Here is a 13,379-nt window from a genome sequence, read left to right as displayed (position 1 = left end):
TTTCTTTTTTTTTTTTTTTTGCAGGGCAATGGGGGTTAAGTGACTTGCCCAGGGTCACACAGCTAGTAAGTGTCAAGTGTCTGAGGCTAGATTTGAACTCAGGTCCTCCTGAATCCAGGACTGGTGCTTTATCCACTGTGCCACCTAGCCGCCCCCCCCCCCCCGCCCTTAGGGTTATTTTGACCTGCATTTCACCATTATTAGTGATTTGGAGCATTTTTTTTTCATGGTCATAAATATTTTGCAGTTCTTTTGAGAAATGTCTGTTCATATCCTTTGACCACTTATATGCTGCGGAATGGCTATTAGTCTCCTACATATTTACCCACTGTTTATGTATTGTGGCTACCACACCCATATCACAGAAATTTGATACAAACATTTTTTCCATTTGACCACTTTCCTTCTGATCCCAGATGTATTAATGATGCCTGTGTGGAAGCTTCTCAGTTCCAAGTAATCAACAGAGATTTTATCCTTTGTAACTGCCTTTATCCCTTGTTTGGGTATTTACACATCTCTCTTCTATAGCTGTTAGAGGCCTATGGCCTGTTTCTCTTCTAATTTTTTAATAGTATAATCTTTAAATATTAAGATCACATATGGGAGCAGCTAGGTGGCCCAGTGGATAGAGCATCGGCCCTGGATTCAGGAAAACCTGAGTTCAAATCTGGCCTCAGACACTTGACACTTACTAGCTGTGTGACCCTGGGCAAGTCACTTAACCCCAAATGCCTCACCCAAAAAAAAAACCCCAAAAACCCCACAACCAAACCAAAAAAAAAGATCACATATGGACTTAGAATGTACTCTGGAGTATGGTATAAGATGGCCATCGAAATCTAATCTCTGATAGACTGATTTCCCATTTTCCCAGCAGTTTTTATCAAATAAGTAAATTTTCCTACGTAACTAGTGTTCTCCACTTTATCTAACCCTGGTTACTGAGTTCTATTGTTTCTGAATCTCTTCTTTCTATTTTGTTCCACTGATCTATTTTTCTATTCTTTAACCAATACCAGACAGTTTGGATGACTACAGCTTTATAAAATAGTTTTTGGTCTGGAAATGATAGTCCCCCTTTGTCCTGACTTTTTTTCATCATTTCCCTTGATATTTGAGGTCTTTTATTTTTCTAAATGAATTCTGTCATTTTTCAATTTCTATAAAGTATTCCTTTAATAATTTGATTGCTATAGCATTAAAAGTGTAGATTAACTCTGGTGATGTGGATAAAATTCTGTGACTCCATTAGAGTTTGGGGGTTCTTTTTTAATTTGGTAGTTCCTTTATAGCTACATCTACTTCCTTTTCTGAGACTGGATTACTTAAGAACTCTAGCTGATATTCTGATAGTCTGGATATTTTCTATTTTTGAAGATACTCCTCTATTTCTTTTGTGTTTAGTTTTATTAGCATACAATTGTGTATAATACATTCTGATTATTTTTGTTGTCTTTTTTGTAGGGCAATGGGGGTTAAGTGACTTGCCCAGGGTCACACAGCTAGTAAGTGCCATCTCCAAATTTCTGTCTTCATCCCATTTTCCTTATGTACATTTAGAAAGAAAGCTCTTTCTGCTGTCACTCTGTGGCTACTGCACCTTAGATTTATTCACTCCTCCTATATTTCTATTGTTTGGGGTTTTAGTGATACAAAAAAAAAAACCCTCTTCAATTCTGATTTTCTTTCAAAAATTTGTTTTGGGGGCAGCTAGGTGGCACAGTGGACAAAGCACCGGCCCTGGATTCAGGAGAACCTGAGTTCAAATATGGCCTCAGACACTTGACACTTAGTAGCTGTGTGACCCCGGACAAGTCACTTAACTCTCATTGCCCTGCACCACCCCCCCAAAAAAAATTGTTTCAAGCTCTTCATAACTGAAAGTCCATCTTTTGTTCTATATGGTTAGGCTCAGAATTGCAGGACAGGTCACCTTGGGCTGTATGCAGAGCTCCAGTGTTCTTCCTAACACTTTATTCCATTCTCTCCTCCTTTTTCTAAAGGGGGTAGAATAGTCTTGTGCTATTCCAGAGTCCTTTTCTTTGTGTTTGAAGGTCTTCCTCCAAATGGATTGCAGAACTTGCTTCTTAACTGAATTGTTCAATTTAATCCCAGCTTGTCTTGGAGTTTGTAGCCTTAGGCTATTTTCTGGAAGTAATCTGTGACCTTTTTCATTTTCTATGTTCAGAAGTTCTGGGCAGGTCTGCAGACAGTGTCATAGTGCCGGTTTATGAGGGACCGCCCCCTGGACAAAAGTTCCCCTTTCTCCTTTTCCTATATTGTTATTTACATATTGTTTGTTAACATAGGGTATTATATTCTGTTATTTTTTACTGTTTAATCAAGGAAACAGTCCATGTTCCTCAAAGAAACAAAGGGAGGAATGTGTTAAGCTAATGGAATTTGGTAGACGCCCAGGGGTCCGACTTGATTGACTTAGTAGTGTCTGAATTGGGTGTGAATGAGGAACTACTGAGTACCCACTTAAGGGTGATTAGATTTTAGCCAGTGTGTTCTCAGAGGCTATGGACTGGGACATCAAGTGTTCTCAGAGGCTGTGGACTACAATATCAACAGGAGACCGCTCTCGTCCAATCAACTTGAAGAACCCCCCATTTCTGGGAGGAAGACAGGAAGTGGACGCTGGCAAACAGAATCTGCCTCTTTTGGTTCAAGACATTGGCTTGGTGGCAGGACTTCATGTGAGTTGTTAGGAAGGCTAGGATTTCCATGCTACAAGGAATCTGTTCTCAACCTTTCTCTTTACTATCATATCTTTTTTTTTTTTTTAAGTGAGGCAATTGGGGTTAAGTGACTTTTCCAGGGTCACACAGCTAGTAAATGTTAAGTGTCTGAGGCCAGATTTGAACTCAGGTACTCCTGACTCCAGGGCCGGTGCTCTATCCATTGCACCACCTAGCTGCCCCTGCCCTATACCTTTTTTTTTGTTTGTTTGTTTTGGTTTTTTTAGTGAGGCAATTGGGGTTAAGTGACTTGCCCCGGGTCACACAGCTAGTAAGTGTTAAGTGTCTGAGGCCAGATTTGAACTCAGGTCCTCCTGACTCCAGGGCTGGTGCTCTATCCACTGTGCCACCTAGCTGCCCCCCCTATATCTTTTAATAAACCCTTAAAAGCCTAAACTCTTGGTGAATTTATGAATGATTTTAGCCAGTTTCCCCCCAAAACTGGGGGGGGGAACAGATTAGAACCCACATTTAGATTTTTAAACAACACACAGGTCTCTCCTATTATTTCCTTCACTATGGTGGTAAGGTGTTTTCCTGTCTTGTTCTTAGGAGAGACTGATGATCCTTACATTGTCTCTACATGACCCATCTTCAAGATCTGCACATCTTGCTTGCATAGTGAGTATATCTCTTTAACTGTTCTTGGCTTTCTGCTTCTTTTGTTCTAGATTTTCCTTCACTTCTGTGGCTCTGCATTTCCCATTGATTATTCTCTCTTTGTTTCTTTGATGAGGTTTGCCAATACAGATTCCAGTGTTTCTGTTTGGCTCATTATTTCTGCCATGTGGGACATGAATTCTGCTCTCCTAATTCTCACTTCTCTGCTGAGCCCCTCAGGAACAACAGTACTTTCGGCAGTTTTGTACATTCTGTCTAAATTTATGTCAGTGCTCCTTGTTTCCCCAGTTGGAACAGAAGCTTCCTGACTGAGAGCTGTTTCCGTGTTTGGATCTGTACCTCTGTGCACATAACAGTCACTTAACAAAATGCTTACTGAGCAAGTGATTTCAAGAAAACTTCTCTGAAAAGCTAAAACAAAACAATCTCACCTTAATTCCTGCATTTAGAAAAGGACAAACTAAATGAGTACCTTTGTCCGGGCTGTGGTTTCTTTATTCCCATTTTCTCAATTCTGGCTTCATAAACTCGATTCATAACATCATTTCCCAACTCACACATAAGCTGTGTGGCAAGAAAAAAAAAGAGTAAGTAACATGGTCCTCAAATAATCATTTTAATGCTCAAAACACATGCAGCAAATATTACATAATTTCTGATTATGCAAGAGGTTGCTTTAAAAGCAAAGAGAGGCATGACTAAGAAGACATTCTCATCGTGGATGCCCATTGTATCCTCTTCTTGTGAAACCCAGAACCCAAATAGAGGCTGCCAGATTACAGGCGTCCCTCTTACTTGCCCAATCACAGGGTTACAAACTACGGCATAGAGATACAATAGACTAATTCTGTGCAAAACAATAAAAACGAAGAAATCAGAGGAGCCCCTGCAACAGGCTGGACGACACAAACGGCCAGAGCTACAACAAACCTCAATGCTACAGAATGAATGATTGTGACAAAGCTTGGCCCAAAGAGAAGACGACAATGTCCCTCTACCCTCCCTTCCACAGTCACGGAGCAAGGTCAGCACTGCTGTATTCAGCAATGGTGGTGGAGGTGGCGGCAGCTTAGTTTGGCTGAAATTCTTCTTCCTCTCCTGTTTTATGCCTTTTTTCAAGTTGGTAGGAAAGAGAGATGGATATACTTGGAAATCAAGGTGATATAAAAACAGAAAATGCCGGTAAAGTCAAAGCAAATAATATTACCTTGAGAAGTTCTGGCTCCCAGGTGTCCAAAGTTAAAGAGCGTACCTTTGAAAAGTGAACCCCAAGACTCCTAAAGAGAAAAGAGGGCATTAATGAATGAGCGTGTCTGCCTACCTCGGCCTAATTAAACACGATGCTGCGTGCCAAGGCCCCGAGCCCTCCGCAGGAATGCACACCTCACAAAGCCTTCTGGCTTCTGCCAGATGCATTGAGCGTCCAGAAGTGGCTCCCCCCAGCCCATGGACAGGCCAAGAGCGGCTCCTTGGGCTCGCTGGGCCCAGGCCGAGGCTCAGGAGGGAAAGGGCTGCAGGGGGAGGAGAGCACCTACCGGTGTATACCTGAGCACTCAATGCACAGGGTGATTCCCAAGTTGATGCTGGCCCAGCGGGGGTCAGGCAGGCCACAGTCACAGCAGCTGGCATTGCCAGGAATGCTCTGAACCCGCTGCAAAGCACTCTCCCCTTTCAGTAATTTCTCTTTTGACTCATTTCCGGAGTCCAGGCTTCCTGTAGATGGAGATGATTTTTTATCCAGCTTCTAGAAGGAAAATGAAAAAGCTGGTTCTTATTCAGTGCATTCCCAGGCTCTGCTAGAATCACAATAAAGTGACTGGTTTATAGACACGAGCCAGACAGACAAGCTCTGACAATCTGTGAGGTGATCAATCCTCATTTGGTCCTCAGAGCATTCTGCAGTGAAAAGGTCAACTCCAAGTGTCTTTCTGAGGAAAAGCCAGGGAATAACACAACTGAACAATCCATTGCTCACAGACAAGAGTCAAGGGATTATGCTCACCCTTCCAGAGGGGCCCTGCCTCTGTGAGCTTCAGTTTTCTCATCTGTCTGACTCCAGACTCTGCCCGCCAAGGCACCCGCGACATGCCTCCGGCCGCAGGACAATGAAGTCCTGTAGCGCCAAGGGCCGCTGGTCCAGCGGACAGGAAGCCCTACGCCAGTGTTAACTGTTATTATGATTTATCATGCAGTTCCCTCCTCCCTACCTGCTCAATTTAAGCACATCTCTCATAACATTTGTGAGCCCCTGGCACCAGGTAGATCCAACCTGACAGGCCGGCTGAGAGGCCAGAGTGGGCGGAAGGACTCAGACTGGGCCTCCAGCTCCTGGCTGGAGAGGCTGTTCTAAGTTCCAGCCTCCAGCTGCCTCTGTGGAGGGAGTCCAGGTGGTCTCCACAACCCTGGGCCTTCCGCAGAGCCTCGAATGAGCCTGCAGACGTCGAGATGCCCCGGCCGACCACACGGACTACTCACCTCGGCCTCATCTCCCTTCTCTCTGTAGGCGGTGGCGATGCTGGTCTGAACTGCCTTAATCCAGGCCTGGCGCAGCTTCTCAGAGTCGGCCTGAAGCATGCAGCTCCTGCAGAGAGACCAACGTGTGTGTGTCAGAAGAGGACCTGCCCCGGGCACAGGCACCAGGTCTGGGAGCGCGTGAGCGGGCCGGGCTGCGTCGGCCCTCTGGACCTGCCTCCACCTAGCATCCTTAATGAACTGTGAGCCCCCAAGGGCTGCGATTAACGGGTGGATTCTGAGCTCATGACTCTGCCCCACTCTCCAAGGTTCACTGATAAAGCTCCTGGTCCTTCCTCAGGCCTCTCGGCTCCTTCTGAGCTATCAGAGGCAGCCGTAGGGGAACAGTGCATAGGGAACTGGGCCCGGAGTCAGGGAGACCTCCTGGCAGGGGATGGCAACCGAAAGGCGCTGATCACAAAAAGAATGGCAAAGCTAAGCGGGGCACTGACCCAGGTGACAAAGTCAGAGGAGGCCCATCTGTGCCCCAATTATCAAACAATGAGCACCCCCCACCCTTGGGGGAGGACTCTCTCTCCCGCTGGGCTGCCCTGCATCTCTCCCATGGCTCCAGGCGGTCTCCCCCCAGTGAATGTAAGCTCTCTCCATCCCACCAGCTCCCAGCATGGGGCCTGGCATTGAGGTAGCCCTCTGATGCTTGCAGGCTGTCACCAAGACCGACAATTCAGAACTCACTTTGTGGGCGAGACCACCTCGAAACAGAAGCGTCTCTCTACGTCCTCACAATGCTTCACGGTGCAAAGCCTCAGGTCTTCAACAACCACCGTGGGATTGTCCTATGGGAAGAAAGCACAGAAAAGCTTCTGGTGCAACCGAGCCCAGAGTGGACGAGTGGACAAGTGATAAAAGCTGCCTGCTCTGACCTAAGACGGCACAAGAAGGTGAAATCTGCAGCCTCAGATGCTTCCCCCTTCCCCAGCCAGCACGCACAAGAGGAGTGTACAAGACAACAGGGATCAGCCACGGGCCTGTTTGCAGCATCTTCTACCTTCCGGGTTCTGTTCCTTGTCCCCCGTCCCACAGGAAGAGGTGGCTCTTCTGCTGGCTAAGGTGAACGCCCTTCTGTCATCCCCACTCTAGTGTTCATCTTCGCGCTCTCTCCCCCTCACTGCCCACAGACATGGCCATGCATCCTTACCCACCGAAGCCCCACCCGACGTATCCCCTGAGAAAGCTATCGACACTAGGTGCCGCCACTTCTTTTCTCTCACCCTTCTCAAAATCCTGCTGTCTAGCTCCCAATGGAAACCCCTCTCTCCAAAGTTACCAAGGGTCCCTTATTGGCCAAACCCCACCGCCTTTTTGCGATCTTCATTTTCACTCTCCCGACACCGCTCTCCTCTGCTTGGCTTTTCATCCAGGTCCCCCTAGCCCCGCTGCTAACCAGAGGTGTCCCTCCAGACCCTCTCCTGGGCCCTTTTCTCCTACATGGCTGGGCTCCTGGGCAACCTCCTCAGCGCCCACAGGTTCAATTCTCGTCCCTATGCACATGTAGCACCGGTCCAGATCTCTCACCCGACCACCAGTCTTACACCTCTGACTGCCTCTTGAACCTTTTCACTGGGATGTCCTGTAAACATCGTGAGCTCACCACGTCCCAAAATGAGCTCACTAGATTTCCCTGAACCCCCACCCCTCGTTCCCAGCTCCTGTTACTGCCAAGAGCGCCGCCATCCTCCCAATGACCCAGGCTCACGCTGGCGGCATCTCTGATTCCTCACTCGGCCCTCCTATCAATGGGGAGGCTGAGGCCTGATGAACTGATCTTTGTAACATCTACCCAACACACTCCCTTCTCTCCCCAGACGCCGCCCCCACCTTGGCACAGACCCTCATCACCACATGTTCGGACCCTGCAGCAGCAGCTGCCTGTCTCGAGTCTCCCCCGTCTCCAGTCCTTCCTAAAGGGAAACCTGACCAGGTCACACAGCCCTGCTCCCTTCGGTCAACTCGGCTGTCTCCAGTCACCTCCAGGACAAAACATAAAATCCTGTTTAATGTCCTTGCCCCTCTGGACAGTCTTAGCCCCTTCCACTCACTATTCAATTCCATGACTTTAGTCCCTTTGCCAAATATGTGTCTGTGCATGTATACGTGTGTATGTGTATACATGTAAACATTTATGTCTATACTAACATACACACGTGTGTATGCACACACATGTACATAGATACAGATAATACATATGTCCTATTTTCCACTGTGGTAATACGACAGCTAACCACTATATGAAGCACTCTGCCACCATTACATCATCGGATTCTCACGAGAACCCGGAGACAAAGGCGCTATTATTACCCATTTTCAGCTAAGAAAACCGCGGCACAGAGAGGGGATGTGGCTTGCCCAGAAGTGTAGGAGACCAGATCTGGAGTCAGGTCTCTCTAACCCAAGAAGGGGAAGGCCCATATCTCTGCCTACCAGTGGGCACTTCACAAAGCCGGCTGACTTGACTGAACTTAAGAAGAGATCGCTACCTTAAAACCCCATCTCTCAAAGAAGCGGCCTGTGACTAGCTCCTCTCCTGAAGAAATCCCTAAGGCCCCCTGCTGACTGGTGACGTGGCATTACCCCTCAGGCCAAGTCAGACATAAAGATTCCTTGTAAGGCCTCAATTACTAAATCAGCCTTTACTGATCAAACTGTCCAGCAACTGAGAACTGTTCCATAAAAACACAATGCTGGTGAGATGAGCAGAACCAGAAGAACATTGTACACAGCATCATCAACACTGAGTGTTGACCTACTGTGATGGACTAGATTCTTCTCACCAATGCAGTGGCACAGAAGAGCTCCAGGGAACTCATGATAGAAGAGGATCTCCAAATCCAAGGAAAAAAAAAAAAGAACTGCGGAGTATAGATGCTGAATGAACCAAACTATTTCTTTTGTTTCTGGTGCTGATGTTTTTCTATTTTGAGGTTTTTCGTCATTGCTCTGATTTTTCTCTTATAACATTATGTTATTATGTGTATATATACATAAAACCTATATCAGATTGCCTGCTGTCTAGGGAAGAGGGGAGGGAGGGAGAAAAATCTGAAATTGGGAAGCTTGTATAAACAAAAGTTGAGGACTATCTTTATATGTAACGGGAAAAAAAATACTTTATTAATTAAAAAAAACCACAATGTTGGGGTGGCAGCGACGTGGGACCCAAGCCACTGAGGAGCTCTTGGCAGCACCCCCAAAACACACCCCCCCATGTACTTTCTTTTAAAGTCACTTAGTGGCCCCAGGGGAGTCAGTGGTAAAGAGAGAGGTCCCACATCCACCAAAATATTTCTAGGAGCACTTTTTGTGGTGGCAAAGAAGTGGACATCAAGTAGTTGCCCACTGACTGTGGAACAAGCTGTAGTCCGTGAGTGTAATGGAATTTTACTGTGGTGGGAGGCACAGACAGGCTGAGATGAACCGACAAACAATCACACAAGGATGGCAACAGAAATGGCAACTTAATGCTGTGAAATTAAGATGTTTGAGAATGGCCACAAGCTAAGCTCTGAGGAAACCCCCCTACCTTTCGCTCTCTGTAGCACTGGGGACTCTGAGGGAGGATGCTGCAGAAGACCCTGGACTCACTATCTTTTTTTTTGGGGGGGGGGGGAAGGGGGTGTTTGGGAAAGAAAATGAAGTTCAGGAAATCAAAGGGAGAGGAATACAAAAGTTACCAATAAAAATGTAAAAGGCTCTTGTCTTGAAAAGAAGCCACCCTCTGCTCCCCCCTACCCCCACCCCGTCAGGGTCATCACCGAAACAATTGACACACCAAAAATCATCCTTTGCACCACAAACATTGAGAACATTGAGAGGAGAACAGAGAGCAACTCTTGTGTCAAATACAATCTGATTTTGTTTTCCATATATCATATTTTGATCCTTTTTATTGGGGGAAAAAATGTTACACAGGCCAGACTCCCCATCTAACGCTTTCCTGGAAGATCTGTGGCCCTGAGCAAAGAGAAGACAAAACTTCGAAATGCCCAGAACTCCCTGAACTCCCCTTCTTGATGAACAGAGTGGCACCTACCTTGAACTTTTTCTGGTACACCAGCTGATTATTCTGTATTGAGAACCAGCGTCTAAACAAAGAGAAAGGAATTCAATTGTTGATAAACATAATTTATTTCATTTGCTGACCAAAATAATTTTACTTTTGGAAAACGAGTACAAATTGGCCCACAGAATTATGTTTTTAGAACTAAGTCATGACCACTTTTGTCAGTATGAGATGCACATGGCAAAACAGAAGGATGAAAAAAGGAGGGAAAGCCAGCCTTTTTAAACTGCAGAGTTTAAATTGGGATTAAAGGAAATAGTTACTTGAATTAGTTCCTCTACAGCACATGAGTTTCTACTCTAACAAAAATTATTCTTTAGTATTCCTACATTAGATAGAACAATTAGCCTTGGAAAAGTCACTGTGTATTTTGGGAAGTTTTTCTCCCTAAGGAATACCAAATAATGGAGTTTTTGTTTTTAGTGTTTGGAGGGAGATGGACACTGTAGAAGTGGGGGAGGGAGAAAGAATGGATGAGAAGGTACTTTTATATTCCACATCACTCATCCACCACAGGAAACGTGAAAGAAACGCTATTTGATGATTGCTAAACTTTCCTGCTACTAATGAAGGGGAGCACCCAACTCATCACTAGTGCTTCATTTGAGATAGCTGAAAATTATTCATTTTAGAACTGACATCAAAGCCTGTCTGGGTGCCATGTGTGAGTTCGAGCAGGTGTGCACATGAGTGTTTGTGTGTCCAAGCGTCCAGCCACGCGCCTCCCTGACAACGACCTGACTGAGCCATCTCGCTGTAACACTGAACGCTTCCAGACCATAAGCTCAAAGTGAGGAGGTCTCTAAACCTTTTCATCCAGGCTAATTCCTTCTGCTTTGTACAGCAATGGCTGCTACGCCTGCTCACCAAAGTGCCTGTTGGGATCTCCTTCAAAAGAAAAGATTCAATATGGTAATGTACTCAGTCTGAGCTACAAAAAGCAAAAAGCCCCTGGTTCTTTTCATTTCACAGCCTCAAGCAGGCTCCTCGAACATCTCAGTCATTTTATATTAGTTTCATGTAATACGATTTCCATTTCAAAAGTTAGTCATTAATCCATTAGCAGGTGGAAATTCTACCCTTTCACTCTAACAAAGACACCTGAAAGTGTCCAACAGAAGCCATTTCAGGTCCCGAGAGCCCTTCAGTTGATGAAAGCAAACTCTCCCAGGCAAGGACATCACTCGCTAGCAGGCAGTGCATTCAGCCAGGCCCTCTCCTTGCAGACAGACAGCTGTTCCTTGAACTCTTTTCCTCTTGCTATCCCTTCTGCCATCTAACAAGCTTGGCGCATTTTACTTTTATGAGAAAATCACCCATGTGCAGGCTAGGAAAGGAAGACGTTCCAGGCTTAATCTCAGTTTCTGGTTACAGTTGGTTAGAAGGGTTAAAGGCGATGCCTACACACACACACCAAAAAACAACCCAGCCCAGGCACTGGAGAACATGCAATGGAACAGATCTCTGAAAATGATCAGACGCCTGCACTCCATCAGGTGTGCAGGGCAGCTAGCAATTCCTCCTTTGTCTGCTGTATCATCACCGACAAAGAGATGGTGGCCAAGGGCTCCCGCTTATTCAAGGAGAAGCTGCCAACCTTCTGGCAAACCACAAAAAAAGATGGCTGCTGAGCTGAGAAGCCCAGCCCTCCCCCAGGCAATGGGGGATTCTCTTTGCGGACGGCCTGCACTAACTGCAATTCTCTCCTGATGTGACTCTGGCCCAGTCGGGTAAGATTCTGGTTACCTCCCCCACTGTCCATTCTGTACATTTGGGGAATGCAGATGAGCTTGGCAAACAAAATTAAGGCAGTCGCTGAGGAAAACAAAAAGGAAATGATAGGTCTCAGGGCCAAACTAACAAAAAAGGGTGGGTGGAATTGCTGCTGTTCTCTGCTCTCCCCATCCTCCCTTGGCTCTAGAGCTGACTCTAGATTCTGTTAGGGAATGTACCCAGGGCAGCTCAGTGGGAGCACGTGAGAAGTGGCAAAGGGGAAGGACACTGGGGTCCAGAGCCCACTGGCTACTATGGAGAGCTATTCTTGAAGCTCGATACCATTCCTGGGCATGCTCTCCATAGGAATCCAACCTGAAATGACCACATCCAGTGACCATGATGAAAGCCAAGGCATATAATACGTGAGTTTCAGAAAAGGAAACAAAGTCAGTCTAAGATAGCTGTAGAAATAACTTTATAAGTAAGAAAGACACAGCCGGGACTTAAGGCTATGCAGAAATGAGACATCTAAACAGGGGATTGTGAGGACGCTAAAGTTCAATTTTTGAGGGCAGTGCCACAAAGCTGAACCGTTCACCTGCTGCCCATTGGGAGCCGTCTCTGCAGGCACTGGTCTCACAGTTGTGCTTGTAGGTAAGAACAAAGATCAGATTCCAGTTTCCAAACTAAGCTCAGTCTCATCCGCAACAGTAAGATGTGGGGGAAAGGACAAGTTCACGCATGTTCTCATGGGAGACACATGGGTTAAAATGGAATGAACTTGCATGTGTGCTTGCTATCTGATGCTAATGATGTCAGATTCCATTTACTTTTTACCCTTCTGTTCTTTAAAGCAGCTGATGGTAACAAAAGGCTCTGCAAAGACTCAACATTTCTTGGCCCCAGAACTAGCCTCGTACCAAAAGGGCTCACACCACCCCAGCCCTGAAAACTGCCATACACAGAAACTGCCGTGAAGTGGTGCCAAGACTGGTCTTTCTTTTAGGAACTGGAAATTTAGCAAACATTCTCTGCCAGGTTAAAAACAAGACACTGCAGGCAGTCCTGAGAGATCTTCCATGCTGAGTTTTCAGATTTGGTACAAGAGACTTTCTATCCATTGCAAGTAATCCATGTGAAATGTCAACGGAGGTTAATTGTGAGCTTTCTCATGCCAAAAGAGAACACTGGAGAAGGTGGGAGGAGAAGAAGCAGCTAATTGGTACCTGATATGATCTGGCTTTCTCCTGTCATGTGAAAAAATGGGGCAGGATTAAAAAATAAGGGAAAGGCAGAAAAAAGAATGAAATGCAAATGAGCAAAATAAGCAAAGGCCGAGCATGATGGGAAAACGGAGCAAGAAAGAGGTGACCGCCCATAAGTAGAACATGGTCGGCCCGTACCCGTGGGTCACAGACGAGCACCCTCACTCACCCTGACCAGGAGACAGACTCTGCCCTCTGGCCCCGGGGTGGGCAGCCTCAGGAAGCCTCCCTCCCTCCTTAGAGACATGTTTGTTGATAAACAAAATAAAATACAGATTCCAGTGAAATACAGTGATCAAATGATAACTGTTCTAAAGTCCGAGTCTCGGGTTTAGCATGGACAAAATCTCAGAGGATTTGGGTCAAACACGGCCAAACCTTTTATATATACACATATAAATTTGAGGGACAACTGTTCCACACTCCTTTGTCAGGAAC

At 46.0% G+C, this 13,379-nt stretch overlaps 1 protein-coding gene across 8 annotated transcripts in view; it reads right to left on the bottom strand.

The window, feature by feature from the left end:
- The window catches only part of ACAP2 (ArfGAP with coiled-coil, ankyrin repeat and PH domains 2), a 115,584-nt gene that overhangs the window by 16,771 nt on the left and 85,434 nt on the right, over nt 1–13,379 (bottom strand). For 4 of the 8 annotated variants that reach the window (XR_006355474.1, XM_043990947.1, XM_043990951.1 and 1 more), the window contains 7 exons: nt 12,903–12,923; nt 9,931–9,982; nt 6,576–6,676; nt 5,844–5,949; nt 4,904–5,112; nt 4,576–4,645; nt 3,841–3,932 (listed from right to left, as the gene is read on the bottom strand). Coding sequence is in view for 6 of the 8 variants with exons in the window: in XM_043990947.1 (XP_043846882.1) it covers nt 3,841–3,932; nt 4,576–4,645; nt 4,904–5,112; nt 5,844–5,949; nt 6,576–6,676; nt 9,931–9,982; nt 12,903–12,923 (651 nt within the window). In the remaining 2 variants the exon portion in view is untranslated. The remainder of the gene's footprint in view (nt 1–3,840; nt 3,933–4,575; nt 4,646–4,903; nt 5,113–5,843; nt 5,950–6,575; nt 6,677–9,930; nt 9,983–12,902; nt 12,924–13,379) is intronic. The other 4 variants (XR_006355475.1, XM_043990949.1, XM_043990950.1 and 1 more) reach the window with 1 other exon arrangement.

This window comes from Dromiciops gliroides, chromosome 3 (assembly GCF_019393635.1).
Source record: "Dromiciops gliroides isolate mDroGli1 chromosome 3, mDroGli1.pri, whole genome shotgun sequence".
NCBI classification, from domain to species: Eukaryota; Metazoa; Chordata; class Mammalia; order Microbiotheria; family Microbiotheriidae; genus Dromiciops; species Dromiciops gliroides.
This window is presented reverse-complemented; position numbering and strand designations above follow the sequence as displayed.